Source organism: Haliotis rufescens, unplaced genomic scaffold (genome assembly GCF_023055435.1).
Source record: "Haliotis rufescens isolate VD_foot unplaced genomic scaffold, xgHalRufe1.0.p SCAF_13, whole genome shotgun sequence".
NCBI lineage: Eukaryota > Metazoa > Mollusca > Gastropoda > Lepetellida > Haliotidae > Haliotis > Haliotis rufescens.
Window position 1 is genome coordinate 27,563,622 of NW_025963813.1, and position 19,435 is coordinate 27,583,056.

The 19,435-nt window shown below is 42.0% G+C and overlaps 4 protein-coding genes across 4 annotated transcripts; 2 read left to right on the plus strand and 2 right to left on the minus strand.

Moving 5' to 3' along the window:
- The first annotated feature begins 7,361 nt into the window (after positions 1-7,361).
- LOC124152537 (iduronate 2-sulfatase-like) lies at positions 7,362-7,839 on the plus strand. Its single transcript, XM_046525499.2, has one exon. It carries the CDS (start codon positions 7,393-7,395, stop codon positions 7,837-7,839), a length of 447 nt encoding a protein of 148 aa, XP_046381455.2. The 5' UTR covers positions 7,362-7,392.
- A 75-nt stretch (positions 7,840-7,914) lies between these two features.
- Positions 7,915-8,913, plus strand: LOC125378713 (iduronate 2-sulfatase-like). The gene has a single exon (XM_048394654.1). It carries the CDS (start codon positions 7,915-7,917, stop codon positions 8,911-8,913), a length of 999 nt encoding a protein of 332 aa, XP_048250611.1.
- Positions 8,914-9,756: 843 nt separating this feature from the next.
- LOC124152534 (iduronate 2-sulfatase-like) lies at positions 9,757-10,263 on the minus strand. The gene has a single exon (XM_046525497.2). It carries the CDS (start codon positions 10,261-10,263, stop codon positions 9,757-9,759), a length of 507 nt encoding a protein of 168 aa, XP_046381453.2.
- A 150-nt stretch (positions 10,264-10,413) lies between these two features.
- Positions 10,414-11,301, minus strand: LOC125378801 (iduronate 2-sulfatase-like). The gene has a single exon (XM_048394771.1). The coding sequence runs from the start codon at positions 11,299-11,301 to the stop codon at positions 10,414-10,416; it is 888 nt and encodes a 295-aa protein (XP_048250728.1).
- Positions 11,302-19,435: the final 8,134 nt, after the last annotated feature.

Consider the following 19,435-nt stretch of genomic DNA (forward strand, 5'->3'; position numbering starts at 1 on the left):
ACTGTTTTAAAGTGTCATGTGCAAATGAGAAAGTAGACGAACCTTAAAATTATAAATAAACATAGTTTCCTTAATTCCAAGCAATATCGAAAAAATATATATGCATATAAATACACACCAAGATCAGCGTCTACAAAACATAAATGATTTAGGTTGATATTAGTTTGTGTATTTGACGATTATATAACTTGTTAAAGTATTAATCGTTTTCCAATACCCGATCAAGTACGTGCCATGAATTTAAGCGACATTGAACGATTTCGACCTTATCATGAGAATGTGTTTATGTATCACTGTCAAATAGTGGTGTCACTAAATCCAAAGAAACAGTTCGCAATTTGGACAAGGCATTAAATAATACGCAGAACGATTGAATTCAGCACTTCCGCTAAGTGCTACGAGTACAGCGTCAAACTCGGGCCTGTAATCTAACACGCGAGAACTGACCAATGAAAATCTTAGAAGTAGAAATACCGATAGAAGCTGTTGCTTGATTGACAATGTCAATGTCAATCAAGAGAAGGGGGAGCTTGATGATATCGCTCTCTCTGTCTCTCTCTCAGTAACTTCCGATGTAAATATCGCCGTCATTTGGACGGAAAAAACGATGGTTTGAAAGCGTTCAAAAACGTCGTTTTCCCGTCCAGTGACCATATACGAAAAAACGACGTTTTCGTGTTTGCAGTGTTATCGTCGTCGAAATGAGCGTTATACCCCACACTGTGTAAGTGAATTCGACAATTTCGGTGGCGGCAGTGTCATGGTGTGGGGGACCATACCCTACACCACGAGGTCTGACTTGGTTGTGGTTTCAGGGAAATTTGACAGCAAATCGCTACATGAATCGCAACATAAAATTCTTCAAGCTCACCTTTTACCAATAATTGACCGCCAGAGGTAGCTGTTTCAACAGGACAACACTCCACCGCACACAGCTCGTGTCACGGTAGACTACCTTCACAATGCCAACATCAACGACTTGCCCTGGCAGTCGAGATCTCCAGATCTCAACCCAATCGAACAGCTCTGGGATGAACTCGATCGACGTGTACGTCAACGTCAGAACAGAGCAGTCACAAGATATACGCGCAACTTTGTGGCCTAATATGACATGACAATGAACAGGTTTCAATGCCTTTGCACAACGACAACATGTGACTATCGAGCTCCAAAATGTCATATTGGTATCTATGATATAAAATTAAATATATCGACTTTATTAGGCAAAATAAATTTACTAAAAATCGACCTGTGCCTGTCTTTTTTAGAAGAGTGTATGTATATTTTCATTTAGAAATGCTGACACCAAATTGGAGGTGAGGTGAAATTGGGTTTTAGGTCGCGTTCAAGGTTATTGCACAGTACTAGTACATAGTGACGTGCGTGCGCGTGTGTGTGTGTGTGTGTGTGTGCACCTGTCCGGACTAATGCCAGTTTTTTAGAGCTAGCCCACTAAGAAATGCCACATTTTAACATGGATACCCCTATCATACACAATATATTGACTCCGATCCGAGAAGTCCTTGTTTTAGCCCCTTAATGCCGAGCGCCAGGCAGGGTAACAACAAGTATAATCTTTTATCGTCTTTTGGTTTGACGCTTCTGGGGATCGAACTCCTGACCTTCTGTTCTCCGGGCACAGGGTCTACCCACTAGACCACGGAGGCGATCACATCAAATTGGAGATTGGGTGGCCTGGGTCATCAGGCATAATTCGCTGTACAATTAATCATTTTATCAAGTTGCCCTAACGTCATATCAACTCTATCAAGACGTCAAAAGCATAGCTATTTTATTATACATGAAAGCATTCCTAATTTTGGGACATCATTAACATTGTAATTATGATCACCGTGGTACCTTGATCTGAGGTGATGTTTTTCCTCAATTTTCACGATCAAACTATCATCCATAAAAGCATGTGTGTTGATTTCCCCTCCCCCCAATCTCATCCGCGTGCTTCTCTCATAAAGTGGCCCTCGTCTCTTTACGTGCCGCCCGAAAGAAATTTGATTACTCTGAGCAAACAGCGGACTACTTTCCACTGCGGAATGTGATTGTTGGAAGTGGGTGTAAAGCGATGATGAAAAGGTTGTGTTAAAGCGCGTTGCACGGGGAAGCACAGCTCCGCTTAGCTCCTTCAAGAATTGACGTGTTCAGTTTATTTCAATAGTGTGGTTTCAGAATAATCAGAATTCCATCTGTCGAATTCGGCTTACATCTCTTGTAGATACTTCCTCCGTAAACCATGTCAAAATACTCTAGACTGTAATGGTTTCTGTCTATCCTGTATCAAAATCTTCGGTTTAGAACGTCAACAAGATGTATTTGCTTTGTGTATTTCATATATTTACACTGTGTATTTTATGCTTTCTCTCAAAGAGTTGTTTCTACTTGGCGCCAAATTAATTTTATTTGAAAGCGATTTGGCCGATACATTTGTTTTAATGGAGTGTGTAAACTTTTGAAACGTCATGCAATTCATTCATTTAATAGCTATAGCCGACCGATATATCTTAGCTGTAGCGCACATACATCCCGTGTAGAACAACATGACATAGTTTATTACAGATTTGGGTTCAACACCGCCATGTTTCAGTTATAGCTGTTGAACGTGACAAGAAAGACTAAAAATGAAACATGTGGAAGGCGCCATCTTCGTTAAACCCCCAGTCATGCGTTTGATGCCCACGAATCAAGGATCGTAATCGTTTCGAATCTAGGATTCGAACCCACGACCGATTGATTCTTGCCGTGGCATGAACCGTAATGTTCTTCCCCAGCGTTAGACCACTGGTCGCCGTAGACACGGGTTAGTGGCCTCAGTTAGTCCAGTAAAAGTATGTCTTTGCTTGTTAAAAATGACAAGACTATTAAAAAGTTTGTATTCTCTTAAGTTGGAACGCTGTCTTCGAAAATTAATTTTGCAGTTGCAACATGTATTAACTCATCGGTATGATCAATTGCCTTTACACGTTCGTAAAAACTCATCTCGTTTCCCCGACCCGTGAAGGTTTGGGGTAGAAAAGGTCTTCAGCAACCCATGCTTATGGTGGCCGAGAGGGGACATCGCTTTCTCGCTTTTTCGCTTTTTCGCTTTATCGCTCTATCGCTTTCTTTCCCTGTCGCTTTCTCGCGATTTAGCAATATCCCCTCTTGGCCACTATAGGGGTCGCATGTGTTATGTGTTTCTATACGATAAAAAGTATATACGTAAAACAACATTAATGAATTGTTGAACCTGACCTCAGTGGGCGGAGGCTGAGGTGGGTTTTAATCATAAAAGAGAGCTGAGATGTTTCCAGTCACATTTCAAATTATACATATGGATGGAATGTTGAAATTTTCTCACTATCTACTTAAAGATAATATAACAGTACAGACGTAGGTGATTTTATAACAATCCAGGGATTGCTGCGTAAAAAAGGTATTTGATTTAATACTGCCTCATTTAGGAGTTTTTTTTGGACCCCCGCCCCCAGGCCTAGGTATCAAAACAAACACCAAATAACACCGCTTATTAGCACCGAGTAGAGTACTTCCCCCAAAACAAGAGTGTTTTCCTAAAAACAACACTTAGGTCATGTTAATGTTTCTTCTCGTAGCGGAGTAGATGTCATCAAACTGGAAGTCCTCACCCAAGCAATGGTAATACTACCGGATGTCCATATGTAATTTCTTGTGTTTGAATGACAAATTATTCTCAGTAAACCGTAATGTGGGAATAAATAGTTGATTGGTTTTATATTCAAGTTGGTATTTCCGCTATTCAAAGTGTGCAGAGAGACCGTCTTATCAGCAGTCATTTCTGAGGCATAAATGCAAAGTTTAATTAATTAAGTCTACTCTCATTTTTTTGCAGTTATAATTAACTCTAACGTAAATTTCAAGATTTACAGTACCTACTATTCAAAAGAACTTAAAAAACACCCGATTCTTTCATATGACTATGGTTACTCATTTGAAAAAGCGATAGAGCGAGAAAGCGATTGACAAATAATTGTCCGTTTTATCAGCCACTATTTGTTCTTTGCAACGTCCAAAGAATTATTTTGTCGGTCATCAGATTTTGAGTTGAAGCCGAATGTGTGCTCGTCAGATTTCGGGATGACAGTTATATTGATAAAGATGCATGTACATTATGCAGACAAATGTTATACAAGTACACAGTTATGGTTCCCTCACTAAATACAGATCGATAAGATATATGTCTCTACCTTAAGTCACATATACGACTTTTGAGAGCGTCATTAACCCGTAACCACATTCCTTGGACAATAGAAATGAAATGCGTTGTAAATATTATTTTAAAACAACATGTTTCTTTTAATTCCTTTCGATCAAACTGTCTTCGGGAATTACATTGTATGCTAAAGTGCTTGTAACTTTCCCGCTGGGGGAGACTAGATATCCGATTATAGTATAGGCTCAAGAAGGAATATACATATTTATGTAACAATTATTAACAACTGTGCGCTCTGATGTGAGTTATGGAGTTATCCGACACCTATGTTCGCAGACAATGAGTCAGACACACACACACATATATAATTTCGACAAAACTATACTTAAGATAAACATCAAATCTTACAATGATAGATGATTTAACATATGTTAAAGATAATCATAGTAACGTCCTTCATATCGTTATCAACGTTAACTATGTGGCCACACTAATTACGATGTCTCTCCTTATGTGTAGTTTACACAAGTAGACATACCAACTTTGATAACACCACAGCGACGGGGGCAGTGGGATAGCTCAGTGGTTAAAGCGTTCGCTCGTCAAGCCGAAGACCCAGTTCAAATCCCCACATGGGTACAATGTGTGAAACCCATTTCTGGTGTTCCCCGCCGTGGTATTGCTGGATTATTGTTAAAAAGCGACGTAAAAGCATTCTCACTCACTCACAGCGGTGTTTATCAAATTACTATATGCAAGTACATATACTTTGCATAAGACAAGAGACACAATTCAAATTGATCATACATCAAATGTGAAAAAGAATATTTACGGACAACAGTATGACACACTGTAGCATCATATACTACCGAGAACACCCGCAATTACAAGATTGTATTTTGCAATACAATCAGCCATGATTTCGGCGATGTCCCCCATCTTATTCACTATTGATATATACATGTTTTTGTACAATTGAACGTATTTTCTATTGATCTGTATGAGGTGTTGTACAATTGAACCTATTTACTATTAATCTTTACGTATTTTCTATTGATCTGTATGGAGTGTTGTAATGTTAAAGGTATTTAATCAACCATCTGTTTCTCACTGTAGTGGACAGCATCAAACACACAGCGATGAATTAGGATTCCATACACTACACAGAGATCATTTATGTATTTACTTATTTACAATATTCAAAATATATGCCTGCCACATAAGATAGAATAAGTACCTACCTTGCCAGTGAAGCCGATCTGGAATATATGTGACGTGACTGTTTCAGCAGCTTGTACATCCAGGAGAATATGACTCATAAGATTTACAAACTGTCATTTCCTTCATCGTTCGAAATAAAAGCATATCTTATTGCGCGGTAAACATGTCACCGACCCCCTTCTTTTGCACCTCTCGCGCGTTCAAAGTGACTGACGCTCCGTCATGCGTACCCAGAACCAGTCGCGAAGATACGCAGTCGCTGCCGCTACAAGGGGGTTTATCAGTGTTCGTTGTGTTTGTTTGGTGGAGTTGTATAGGATGGAACACTGGGTTATACTGTTATATATGAACGCCTTTGTGTGGTATTCAAAACGACGAATAATATATTACATTTTATGTGATATATTGTGAATGGAAAGCGTTGTATATTCTGTGGATGTTTAATCTACCCAGTCAGTCCCTCCTCCGCACCCCGCTAGTCCACTCCATCAACTGCCATGTCCCTGCCCCCGCCCCCCCCCCCCCCCCCCCCCTCTCCTCCCCTTCCCTCCATCACCAACAGGTGGCCCGTGACTCATATTATGCATGTCAAATATTTGTTTTGTGCCTTTCAAATGGTAAGTTTTGAATATGAGAAAGGTACTTTTAAAGTAATTGCAATTAATTCATCAACCATGTGCGTTCGTGAATACAGTGATTCATCAATAAACCAGATAACTTCAGATTAACGAATACAAGCTACCAAGTAAACAGGTCAGATACAGAGACTCCAAATTAAATATGTTAAAAGCGAAACATTCTAATGGCTGTATTACTTCATTAATACACTGGTTAATATTTGAGGTTTATTCGTGAAGTTTGCTTTGATCGAACAAAGTCTTTCCCAAGCTCACTAAATCATCCTTTGTGCAAACAACATGTGCACATACGCTATCCTCCGTTGTTTCTAGAACGTGCATCTCTCCTTTGTCTGCTCTGTCTCCATCCCTCGTTCAGACTAACTTTCTCTCCTCCCGAGGACATGGTTGGTCCTGTGGTCTGGAGCACTGAACGTTGCATCACACTTTCATATACATATACACATGGCTATTGTTGTTAATGTTAATGCCAAATTGAATGGTGAATGTTGGCCTTGGGAGGCCCAACGGTCCATCGTCGTGTTAGTTCTCTCTCTCTATCTCCCCCTCTCCTTCTCTCTTTCTCCACTCTATCTCCCCCTCTCTCTCTATCGCCCTCTCTCTCGCTCTTCCCATTCCCTAACTCCCTTCTCTCTCTCTCCTCTCACTCTCACTCGCTATTTCAATTATCTATCTCCCTTCTCTCTCTTTCTCTCTCTCTCTCACCACTCGCCCTCTTTCGCTCTCCATCCTCTATCTCCCTTTTCTCTCTCTCCGCCCACACACTCTCTCTCTCGCTCTCTCCACTCTCTATCTCCCCTCTCTCTTTCTCTCTCCCCCTCTCTCACTCACGCTCTATCTCCTTCTCTCTCTATCGCTCTCTCTCGCTCTCCTCATTCTCTAACTCCCTTCTCTCCCTCGCTCTCTCTCCTCTTACTCTCTCTCGCGCTATTTCAATTCTCTATCTCCCTTCTCTCTTTCTCTCTCTCCTCTCGCTCTCCGCCCTCTATATGTCCTTCTCTCTCTCCCGCTCTCTTTCCTCTCGCTCTCTTTCGAACTATATAAAACAATCAGTCAATTAACATTGCAAAACAATAATATATTTTAGTTTGAGCTCATCAAAGTTAGTCAAATAAGATAATATCTGAGGAATCAAACATATTCTGAATAATCTCCTAACCTAATAACTGACTTAACTGACCTTATAACTGAAGACGTTATCATTTCGTACGTATGCAGACATGTGCCCTACGTTTTTGTTCGGCACAAGACAATCCTATATCGTGACAAGGTATATAAGATGGTCTTGTTTGACTGTAACCTTAAACCTGTCACACAATTAAATCGTCCAACGACAGAAAAGACGCAAACATGGAGCTTGGAATATATGTCGTCTGCTTCATCTCCTGCGTCAGCGCCCGGATGAACGTCTTGTTCCTGGTCGCCGATGACCTGCGTCCAGAGCTGCCCATGTACAATGGCCGCTACCGTCCATCTCAAGTCCATCCACCAATTCACGCCCCGAATCTAGCAGGCCTCGCCAGTAAAAGCATGGTCTTCAAGAGGGCATATACCCAGCAGGCTCTATGCTCCCCGAGCCGTACCTCCCTGCTGACTGGGCGCCGTCCTGACACCACCCACGTGTATGACTCTAACACCTACTTTAGAGACGCTGCCGGTAACTTCACGACCATTCCCCAGTTCTTCAAGAACCACGGCTACCACAGCATTGGAGCTGGTAAAATATTCCACCCGGGCAAGGCTTCAGGAGGAAATGATCCTGCCTCGTGGTCTGAGACATATTATGATGACTCTTAACCCAGTAATTACGGGTCAAGTTGGGAAGCAGTACCGGATAATCTTTTGGACAGCCACAATGCCCTGCAGGACACGATGCTAGCCGACCACGCAGTGCAAGTCATTAAGGACATCACCCAAAAGGCAAAGAATGGCGAGAATTTCTTCCTGGCAGTTGGGTTCCACAAGCCCCATTTGCCGTTCCAATTCCCAGCTCGCTTTCTGGATTATTACTCAGAAGACTCAATCCATCTTCCACCCAACCCACAAGCTCCTGACGGCATGCCTGATATTGCCTGGAGATCATATAATGAACTTAGGGGCTACGCTGACATAGCCCGACTGAATGCATCCGGCAACCCAAACACGACCTTGCCTGACCAGGTGGTTAAACAACTGCGCAGAGCCTACTACAGCGCTGTTAGCTTCATGGACTTTGAACTCGGGAGGGTTCTAGATGAACTGGAGAATCAGGGTCTAGCTGACAACACGATAGTGTCATTTTTTGGCGATCATGGCTGGCAGTTGGGAGAACACGGGGAATGGTGCAAACAGACCAATTTTGACATCGCCACCCACTCGCCTCTTATGATCCGTGTCCCAGGGATGACGGACCATGGGATGAGCACAACAAAGCTGACAGAGTTTGTAGACCTGTTCCCAACTCTAGTAGAAGCAGCAGGTCTTCCCACACTGCCTACGTGTCAAGTAGACTCGTCCTCAACTCAAGACTGCACAGAAGGAAGGAGTCTAGTTCCTCTGCTGCAGCACCCAAATCTGCCCTCGTGGAAAACCGCAGCCCTCTCGCAGTACCCACGAGTGTATAACAACACGTCAGCCATGGGCTACACGATCACCACGGCCAGGTATCGCTACACTGAATGGGTGACGTTCCTCAGCAAGCCCCACTACATGCCTCAGTGGGACCAGCTTCATGGAGTGGAGCTGTACGACCATCTGGCTGATCCTGAGGAGAATCACAACCTCGCGCTCAATGCTGCCCAACAAGGACTTCGCAGCCGGTTGAGGGGGCAACTACGTGCTGGATGGAGAGCCGAGATGACGGGTGATCATGGCAGACCCACCATAGGTTGAACGGTATTGTATTAAATCTGTTCATTTGAGAAATCACTTATTTTTGACATCACTGACATCGAAAATGTAATTTCGAGCATGGTTATTACAAAACTATCTGAATCTCGAATCTCGAATCAGCGTGTGTGCTTGTGTGTGTGTGTGTGTGTGTGTGTGTGTGTGTGTGTGTGTGTGTGTGTGTGTGTGTGTGTGTGTGTGTGTGTGTTTGTGTGTCCCTGCCACGTCATACCAAAAAACGTTATAATGTGTCTAAATGGGATATCCATGTTAAACTGTGGCATGGTGTCTCAGTGGGCAAGCGCTATAAAACCTGCATAAGTCCAGACTGGTTCAAGTAGCAACAGACACGTGCATGCACGTCCCTATGTTAGTGTAACACTATTGAACACGACGTTTAACACCACACCTCATTTATTACTGCCAGCACCATACCTGTGCTCGTGGATTTCACTCAAGTTATGGGGCGGACGGGTAGCCTAGTGGTTAAAGCATTCGCTCGTCACGTCCGGGGCCCGGGTTCGATTCCTGACACAGGTACAATGTGTCAACCCCATTTCTGGTGTACCCCGCCGTGGTAGGCTGGAATATTGCTAAAAGCGCGGAAAACCCAACTGACTCACTCACTCAATCAATCAAGTGTTACACGACAAAGACTTGCATCATTTCGGGTCTCCCACATCAAACTGTCACATCATGATGTAACTGAACTACTGTTCAAACGCCATCAATCCAAACTCACTCACTCACTTCTTTCAGTGGCATCACTCACTCACTCACGCATGTCCTTCTACTACTAATATAGAAAAACTGTGAAACCAGTTTCAGTTATTTATTACTCGAAAGTTACCCAATAATAGACGGTACATGTTGAGTTGTCAACTCATGCCTCCATCCTGCGTGAAGACGATGGCTGAGCTTGACCACCAGGTCTTTGTGGGCAGGGTCATGAACCAAGTTGATGTTCTCTTGTGGATCCTGATAATGGTCGTACAGCTCCGCACCAGAAGACACTGACCACTTGGGTTTGTAATGAGTAGCATCAAATCCGACCCACTCGGTATAGCGATAACGACCGGTCGTCATCGAGTAACCCATCAGCTTGTGGCGACCATGGGAGTGTCTTGGATATTGGGAAAAGGCAGCCTTCTTCCAATTATCAGTTTTGGGCTGCTCGATCAAAGGGAGGAAGCTCTGTCCTTTTGCGCACACGTCCACCTTGGAGGAATCTTCAGGACAGACGTGAAGAGACGGCAGACCAGCTGCCTCAACCAGTGTAGGGAACAGGTCCACAAACTCCACAAGCTCTTCTGTCGGTATTCCTTGATCGGTGAGTCCGGGAATATGTATCATCATAGGGGCATGGGTAGCTATGTCGAAGTTGGTGTGTTTGGTCCACAACCCGTGTTCACCTAACTGCCATCCATGGTCCCCAAAGAAGGATATGATTGTGTCATTTGCCAGGCCTTGGTGTTCCAGTTCTGCTAGGACCCTTCCCAGTTCCTAATCAATGTAGGAGATGCAGCTGTAGTAGGCTCGTCTCAGGTTCTTTACTACATTGGCTGGCAGGGTTGTATTGGGCGCCCCTGTTGCATTCAGAGCAGCAATGTCTTTGTAATACCGCAGCTCTGGGTACGTGATCCAAGCGAGAGAGGGCATGTCCAGAGGGGCGTACTGATTGGGAGGTACGTGAATGGATTGATCTGGGTAGTAGCTTAGAAACTTCTCCGGGAAGACAAATGGAAGATGTGGCTTGTGATAACCAACTGCTAAAAAGAAGGGTTCCTGTCCAGATCGAGCTTTCGGTGCAATGGACTTCAACTTCTGAATTGCCATGTCTGTAGTGACGGTGTCTTGGAGGGAATTGCTGTTTAAGAGAGACGTTGGTACCGCGCGCCATGAATTCCCATCATCAGCAAAGCTATTCACCTTTGGTCTGGTTTCATAGCATGGCTCCGACCATGACACTGGATCATTATCTCCCGATGCGTCTCCGTGATGGAAGATCTTCCCAAAGCCTAGGGTATTGTAGCCATGTCTTTTGAAGTACTCGGGTAAGGTTGTGAAGTTGCCAGCAGCCTTCCTCCAGTAGGTGTGAAGGTCGTACACGTGGGTGGTGTCAGGACGGCGCCCAGTGAGGAGGGAGGTGCGGCTGGGAGAACACACTGACTGCTGGACGTAAGCACGACGGAGGAGAAGGCTCTTCCCTGCCAGAGAGTTCAAGTTTGGGGCGTGGACCTTCTCTCTGACGGGGGAGGGAGAGTCTCTTCCTTGATATACATCCAGATCTGGTCTCATGTCATCTGCCACAAGAAATAATACATTTTTCCTTTTGCAATGGACGTGTGTACTTACTAGAATCAGCACAACCGTCAAGCGGTGCCACAACATGGCTGCCTTTTTTGGTGAATGTTTTTCACTATCACAGACGTGGTGGACTGGGAAGGAGATAAGACATACAGCTGTACTATGTCATCATGTCAACCTAGTTTCTTGCAGCCTTGGAACCATTATCTATAGTATATATAGATTCAATAATTCTACAATTAAGCGTCAATGTTATGTTTTGAATAAAATAACAGGTCCTGTTTTTCTTTCAAGCTGAAGAAAGATAACTATTTTGCAAACGGGGAAAGAGGTGTATCAGCGATTTTTATGATTGGGCGTTTTATTGCACATTGTTTCATATATTTGACTGTCTGTTTGTGGTATCTTCAAGAATACGAAGTCAAACTTCGTACTTTAGCCATGCAGTGTTACTTTGGAATTGCAGGAATGCCTAGTCTATCTGTTATGTGAGATACACGAACTTCCTACCCGTGAAGATCCGGGGTAGAATAGGTCTTCAGCAACTCATGCTTGTCGTAAGAGGCGACTAACGGGATCGGGTGGTCAGGCTCGCTAACTTGGTTGATGCATGTCATCTATCCCAATTGTGGGGATCGATGCTCATGATTTCAATCACTGGATTGTCTGGTCCTGACTCGATTAGTTACAGACCACCGTCATATAGCTTGAATATTGCTGAGTGCAGCGTTAAACAACAAATAAACAAAACCAAATCCAATTACACGTTTAAAACATCGTAAATATTTTACAATATTTGCATATTAGATATCAGTAAACAGAGATTATATATGACACAATAGATTTACTCCGTCTAAACATCATAGATAGAGGAGCAGCCAGGAATTTTACAATGTCATTAAGAAGTTCAACTGTTAAATTTAACAATTCTTCTTTTTTCCTGACTTAAAAGTAAATGTAAGAACACAATCGCGCGCAAAACAATGTATAATTCTGGTCCACTTTTATATGACTACATAGCATACAATAAGCTTTCGGATCCCGTATGGATCGGTGGGTGGCAGCCTAGATATCCATAGAATTGACACTTGTCTGTCTCTAAACAGATCATTTTCCCTTTCGCTCAGCCCTTTCTATAATACAAAGGCCCTATATGAAGCAAGTTAGATTTTCCCCAGGTTCATCTCTGATTCTCAAATCTCACTGGGGCTCCTCTTCAATTTGAATGGAGTTATTTGGAGTTATATGGAGTTGTATATTTTTAGAGACTAAGCATCAGTCTAAAAAGGCATCACCAGTTTGGAATTGGACATTAATTTGTTTACAATAGCAAAACATTGTCGCCTACATTATAACATTAAGAATATCACTGTTTTAAAGTGTCATGTGCAAATGAGAAAGTAGACGAACCTTAAAATTATAAATAAACATAGTTTCCTTAATTCCAAGCAATATCGAAAAAATATATATGCATATAAATACACACCAAGATCAGCGTCTACAAAACATAAATGATTTAGGTTGATATTAGTTTGCGTATTTGACGATTATATAACTTGTTAAAGTATTAATCGTTTTCCAATACCCGATCAAGTACGTGCCATGAATTTAAGCGACATTGAACGATTTCGACCTTATCATGAGAATGTGTTTATGTATCACTGTCAAATAGTGGTGTCACTAAATCCAAAGAAACAGTTCGCAATTTGGACAAGGCATTAAATAATACGCAGAACAATTGAATTCAGCACTTCCGCTAAGTGCTACGAGTACAGCGTCAAACTCGGGCCTGTAATCTAACACGCGAGAACTGACCAATGAAAATCTTAGAAGTAGAAATACCGATAAAAGCTGTTGCTTGATTGACAATGTCAATGTCAATCAAGAGAAGGGGGAGCTTGATGATATCGCTCTCTCTGTCTCTCTCTCAGTAACTTCCGATGTAAATATCGCCGTCATTTGGACGGAAAAAACGATGGTTTGAAAGCGTTCAAAAACGTCGTTTTCCCGTCCAGTGACCATATATGAAAAAACGACGTTTTCGTGTTTGCAGTGTTATCGTCGTCGAAATGAGCGTTATACCCCACACTGTGTAAGTGAATTCGACAATTTCGGTGGCGGCAGTGTCATGGTGTGGGGGACCATACCCTACACCACGAGGTCTGACTTGGTTGTGGTTCAGGGAAATTTGACAGCAAATCGCTACATGAATCGCAACATAAAATTCTTCAAGCTCACCTTTTACCAATAAGTGACCGCCAGAGGTAGCTGTTTCAACAGGACAACACTCCACCGCACACAGCTCGTGTCACGGTAGACTACCTTCACAATGCCAACATCAACGACTTGCCCTGGCAGTCGAGATCTCCAGATCTCAACCCAATCGAAAAGCTCTGGGATGAACTCGATCGACGTGTACGTCAACGTCAGAACAGAGCAGTCACAAGATATACGCGCAACTTTGTGGCCTAATATGACATGACAATGAACAGGTTTCAATGCCTTTGCACAACGACAACATGTGACTATCGAGCTCCAAAATGTCATATTGGTATCTATGATATAAATTAAATATATCGACTTTATTAGGCAAAATAAATTTACTAAAAATCGACCTGTGCCTGTCTTTTTTAGAAGAGTGTATGTATATTTTCATTTAGAAATGCTGACACCAAATTGGAGGTGAGGTGAAATTGGGTTTTAGGTCGCGTTCAAGGTTATTGCACAGTACTAGTACATAGTGACGTGCGTGCGCGCGTGTGTGTGTGTGTGTGTGTGTGTGTGTGTGTGTGTGCACCTGTCCGGACTAATGCCAGTTTTTTAGAGCTAGCCCACTAAGAAATGCCACATTTTAACATGGATACCCCTATCATACACAATATATTGACTCCGATCCGAGAAGTCCTTGTTTTAGCCCCTTAATGCCGAGCGCCAGGCAGGGTAACAACAAGTATAATCTTTTATCGTCTTTTGGTTTGACGCTTCTGGGGATCGAACTCCTGACCTTCTGTTCTCCGGGCACAGGGTCTACCCACTAGACCACGGAGGCGATCACATCAAATTGGAGATTGGGTGGCCTGGGTCATCAGGCATAATTCGCTGTACAATTAATCATTTTATCAAGTTGCCCTAACGTCATATCAACTCTATCAAGACGTCAAAAGCATAGCTATTTTATTATACATGAAAGCATTCCTAATTTTGGGACATCATTAACATTGTAATTATGATCACCGTGGTACCTTGATCTGAGGTGATGTTTTTCCTCAATTTTCACGATCAAACTATCATCCATAAAAGCATGTGTGTTGATTTCCCCTCCCCCCAATCTCATCCGCGTGCTTCTCTCATAAAGTGGCCCTCGTCTCTTTACGTGCCGCCCGAAAGAAATTTGATTACTCTGAGCAAACAGCGGACTACTTTCCACTGCGGAATGTGATTGTTGGAAGTGGGTGTAAAGCGATGATGAAAAGGTTGTGTTAAAGCGCGTTGCACGGGGAAGCACAGCTCCGCTTAGCTCCTTCAAGAATTGACGTGTTCAGTTTATTTCAATAGTGTGGTTTCAGAATAATCAGAATTCAATTTGTCGAATTAGGCTTACATCTCTTGTAGATACTTCCTCCGTAAACCATGTCAAAATACTCTAGACTGTAATGGTTTCTGTCTATCCTGTATCAAAATCTTCGGTTTAGAACGTCAACAAGATGTATTTGCTTTGTGTATTTCATATATTTACACTGTGTATTTTATGCTTTCTCTCAAAGAGTTGTTTCTACTTGGCGCCAAATTAATTTTATTTGAAAGCGATTTGGCCGATACATTTGTTTTAATGGAGTGTGTAAACATTTGAAACGTCATGCAATTCATTCATGTAATAGCTATAGCCGACCGATATATCTTAGCTGTCGCGCACATACATCCCGTGTAGAACAACATGACATAGTTTATTACAGATTTGGGTTCAACACCGCCATGTTTCAGTTATAGCTGTTGAACGTGACAAGAAAGACTAAAAATGAAACATGTGGAAGGCGCCATGTTCGTTAAACCCCCAGTCATGCGTTTGATGCCCACGAATCAAGGATCGTAATCGTTTCGAATCTAGGATTCGAACCCACGACCGATTGATTCTTGCTGTGGCATGAACCGTAATGTTCTTCCCCAGCGTTAGACCACTGGTCGCCGTAGACACGGGTTAGTGGCCTCAGTTAGTCCAGTAAAAGTATGTCTTTGCTTGTTAAAAATGACAAGACTATTAAAAAGTTTGTATTCTCTTAAGTCGGAACGGTGTCTTCGAAAATTAATTTTGCAGTTGCAACATGTATTAACTCATCGGTATGATCAATTGCCTTTACACGTTCGTAAAAACTCATCTCGTTTCCCCGACCGGTGAAGATTCGGGGTAGAAAAGGTCTTCAGCAACCCATGCTTATGGTGGCCGAGAGGGGACATCGCTTTCTCGCTTTTTCGCTTTATCGCTCTATCGCTTTCTCACCCTGTCGCTTTCTCGCGATTTAGCAATATCCCCTCTTGGCCACTATAGGGGTCGCATGTGTTATGTGTTTCTATACGATAAAAAGTATATACGTAAAACAACATTAATGAATTGTTGAACCTGACCTCAGTGGGCGGAGGCTGAGGTGGGTTTTAATCATAAAAGAGAGCTGAGATGTTTCCAGTCACATTTCAAATTATACATATGGATGGAATGTTGAAATTTTCTCACTATCTACTAAAAGATAATATAACAGTACAGACGTAGGTGCTTTTATAACAATCCAGGGATTGCTGCGTAAAAAAGGTATTTGATTGAATACTGCCCTATTTAGGAGTTTTTTTTGGACCCCCGCCCCCAGGCCTAGGTATCAAAACAAACACCAAATAACACCGCTTATTAGCACCGAGTAGAGTACTTCCCCCAAAACAAGAGTGTTTCCCTAAAAACAACACTTAGGTCATGTTAATGTTTATTCTCGTAGCGGAGTAGATGTCATCAAACTGGAAGTCCTCACCCAAGCAATGGTAATACTACCGGATGTCCATATGTAATTTCTTGTGTTTGAATGACAAATTATTCTCAGTAAACCGTAATGTGGAAATAGATTGGTTTTATATTCAAGTTGGTATTTCCGCTATTCAAAGTGTGCAGTGAGACCGTCTTATCAGCAGTCATTTCTGAGGCATAAATGCAAAGTTTAATTAATTAAGTCTACTCTCATTTTTTTGCAGTTATAATTAACTCTAACGTAAATTTCAAGATTTACAGTACCTACTATTCAAAAGAAGTTAAAGAACACCCAATTCTTTCATATGACTATGGTTACTCATTTGAAAAAGCGAAAGAGCGAGAAAGCGATTGACAAATAATTGTCCGTTTTATCAGCCACTATTTGTTCTTTGCAACGTCCAAAGAATTATTTTGTCGGTCATCAGATTTGGAGTTGAAGCCGAATGTGTGCTCGTCAGATTTCGGGATGACAGTTATATTGATAAAGATGCATGTACATTATGCAGACAAATGTTATACATGTACACAGTTATGGTTCCCTCACTAAATACAGATCGATAAGATATATGTCTCTACCTTAAGTCACATATACGACTTTTGAGAGCGTCATTAACCCGTAACCACATTCCTTGGACAATAGAAATGAAATGCGTTGTAAATATTATTTTAAAACAACATGTTTCTTATAATTCCTTTCGATCAAACTGTCTTTGGGAATTACATGTTATGCTAAAGTGCTTGTAACTTTCCCGCTGGGGGAGACTAGATATCCGATTATAGTATAGGCTCAAGCAGGAATATACATATTTATGTAACAATTATTAACAACTGTGCGCTCTGATGTGAGTTATGGCGTTATCCACCACCTATGTTCGCAGACAAAGAGTCAGACACACACACACATATATAGTTTCGACAAAACTATACTTAAGATAAACATCAAATCTTACAATGATAGATGATTTAACATATGTTAAAGATAATCATAGTAACGTCCTTCATATCGTTATCAACGTTAACTATGTGGCCACACTAATTACGATGTCTCTCCTTATGTGTAGTTTACACAAGTACACATACCAACTTTGATAACACCACAGCGACGGGGGCAGTGGGATAGCTCAGTGGTTAAAGCGTTCGCTCGTCAAGCCGAAGACCCAGTTCAAATCCCCACATGGGTACAATGTGTGAAACCCATTTCTGGTGTTCCCCGCCGTGGTATTGCTGGATTATTGTTAAAAAGCGACGTAAAAGCATTCTCACTCACTCACAGCGGTGTTTATCAAATTACTACATGCAAGTACATATACTTTGCATAAGACAAGAGACACAATTCAAATTGATCATACATCAAATGTGAAAAAGAATATTTACGGACAACAGTATGACACACTGTAGCATCATATACTACCGAGAACACCCGCAATTACAAGATTGTATTTTGCAATACAATCAGCCATGATTTCGGCGATGTCCCCCATCGGCCACCATACATGCTTGCCGTAAAAGGCAACTGCGCTTGTCGTAAGAAGCGACTAACGGGATCGGGTGGTAAGGCTCGCTGACTTGGTTGATGCATGTCATCGATTCCAATTGCGTTGATCGATGCTTATGATGTCAATCATTGGATTGTCTGGTCCAGACTCGATTATTTACAGACCGCCATCATAAAGCTGGACTAATGCTGAGTACGGCGTTAAACAACAAACAAACAAAACATCGCGCTTCCCCGATTTACGTGCGCTTCATTTATATGCCGCTACATGAATGGTTGATGGCGTTGCCCATCTCACCATCTCCCCGAGGCAAGAGAGTTAACTGACTTTAAAAGTCCAGTTTCCACCCTTGCCGAACTTTGCTGGAATTCCTGGGATCGATCGTAGCGCCACCAGTTACGAGTTATGTCCTTTCTATGCCTCTCCTATTGACCAATCAGATTCAACCTCTCGTATCACTTGCATTTGCTTCAAACAAAACGGTGGCGCCCAGTCAAGACGATCCGATCGATAATCAAGATCTATATTGTGATAAAACGAGTCTTACATCGCGAAGTGCATCAAATCACGTGAGCACCTTGATTAAAAAAATGAAAAGATTCAGAAAATATCGGTTGACAACGAGTTAGCGGTGCACATGATTTGCAAATCCTGCAGTCGACCGAAATCTGCATGACACTTTACGAACCGGATTTCGATTTCGGTGCGCGATTTTGATTGGACAATGCAGAGACTCGTTAGTCCAGCCAAAATGTAATTCCATAAGACCAGCCTAGTTCGGCAAGGGTGGAAACTGGACTTTCAGTTAACTCACTTGTCTCGGGAAGATGGCTCTCACACGCTTGTTTGGTTTTATTTATAGCCTTGCTTGAAATCTGGAATATGTGCTTTTTGGTAACAGATTGTAAAGAGTGGGAACCTATTGATTTATGTCTACTGGAACACTGGATTTAGAATGTTTGGATTCGAACTTTTCTGGCATCGAATTAAACTTGTATAAGACGGCATATATTGTGCTTACCTCCTCTCCACTAGTTTGTACGTTCTTATAATAGTCATCGAGGCTGTATGTCATCCATGATTGACCAGTCGTTACTTTTGGAGTAAAACACTTTAACTCAACCTGGCATTGTTCAATATGTATTAAGGGGTGGTCGGGTAGCCTAGTGGTTAAAGCGTTTGCTCGTCACGCCGAAGACCCGGGTTCGATTCCCGACATGGGTACAATAAGTGAAGCCAATTTCTGGTGTCCCCCGCCGTGATATGGCTGGAATATTGCTAAAAGCGGCGTAAAACCATACTCACTCACGCACTCACTCACTCACTCAATATGTATTAAAATATGGATCGAGTGTCGAACAACAGAACCTATCTACTCTTGATCTGTTTGGGGTGTTGTACAATTGAACCTGTTTACTATTAATCTACAAAGGGTGTTGTACACTGGAACCTTTTTGCTATTGATCTACACAGAATATATTTGCTATTGATCAATATAATGTGTTGTACTATTGAACATAATTATTCACTATTGATCTGTATAGGGTAATGTACAATTAAACCAGTTGACTTTTGGTCTTTATAAGGTGTTGTACAATTGAACCTATTTGCTATCAATCTATATAGGGTGTTGTACAATTGAACCTATTTGCTATCAATCTATATAGGGTGTTGTACAATTAAACCTATTTGCTATCAATCTATACATGTTTTT

Bases quoted from the DNA above. Each gene is read 5' to 3' on its own strand.
- LOC125378713 (XM_048394654.1), top strand. From the start codon at position 7,915: ATGCTAGCCGACCACGCAGTGCAAGTCATTAAGGACATCACCCAAAAG.
- LOC124152537 (XM_046525499.2), top strand. From the start codon at position 7,393: ATGGAGCTTGGAATATATGTCGTCTGCTTCATCTCCTGCGTCAGCGCC.
- LOC125378801 (XM_048394771.1), bottom strand. From the start codon at position 11,301: ATGTTGTGGCACCGCTTGACGGTTGTGCTGATTCTAGTAAGTACACAC.
- LOC124152534 (XM_046525497.2), bottom strand. From the start codon at position 10,263: ATGATACATATTCCCGGACTCACCGATCAAGGAATACCGACAGAAGAG.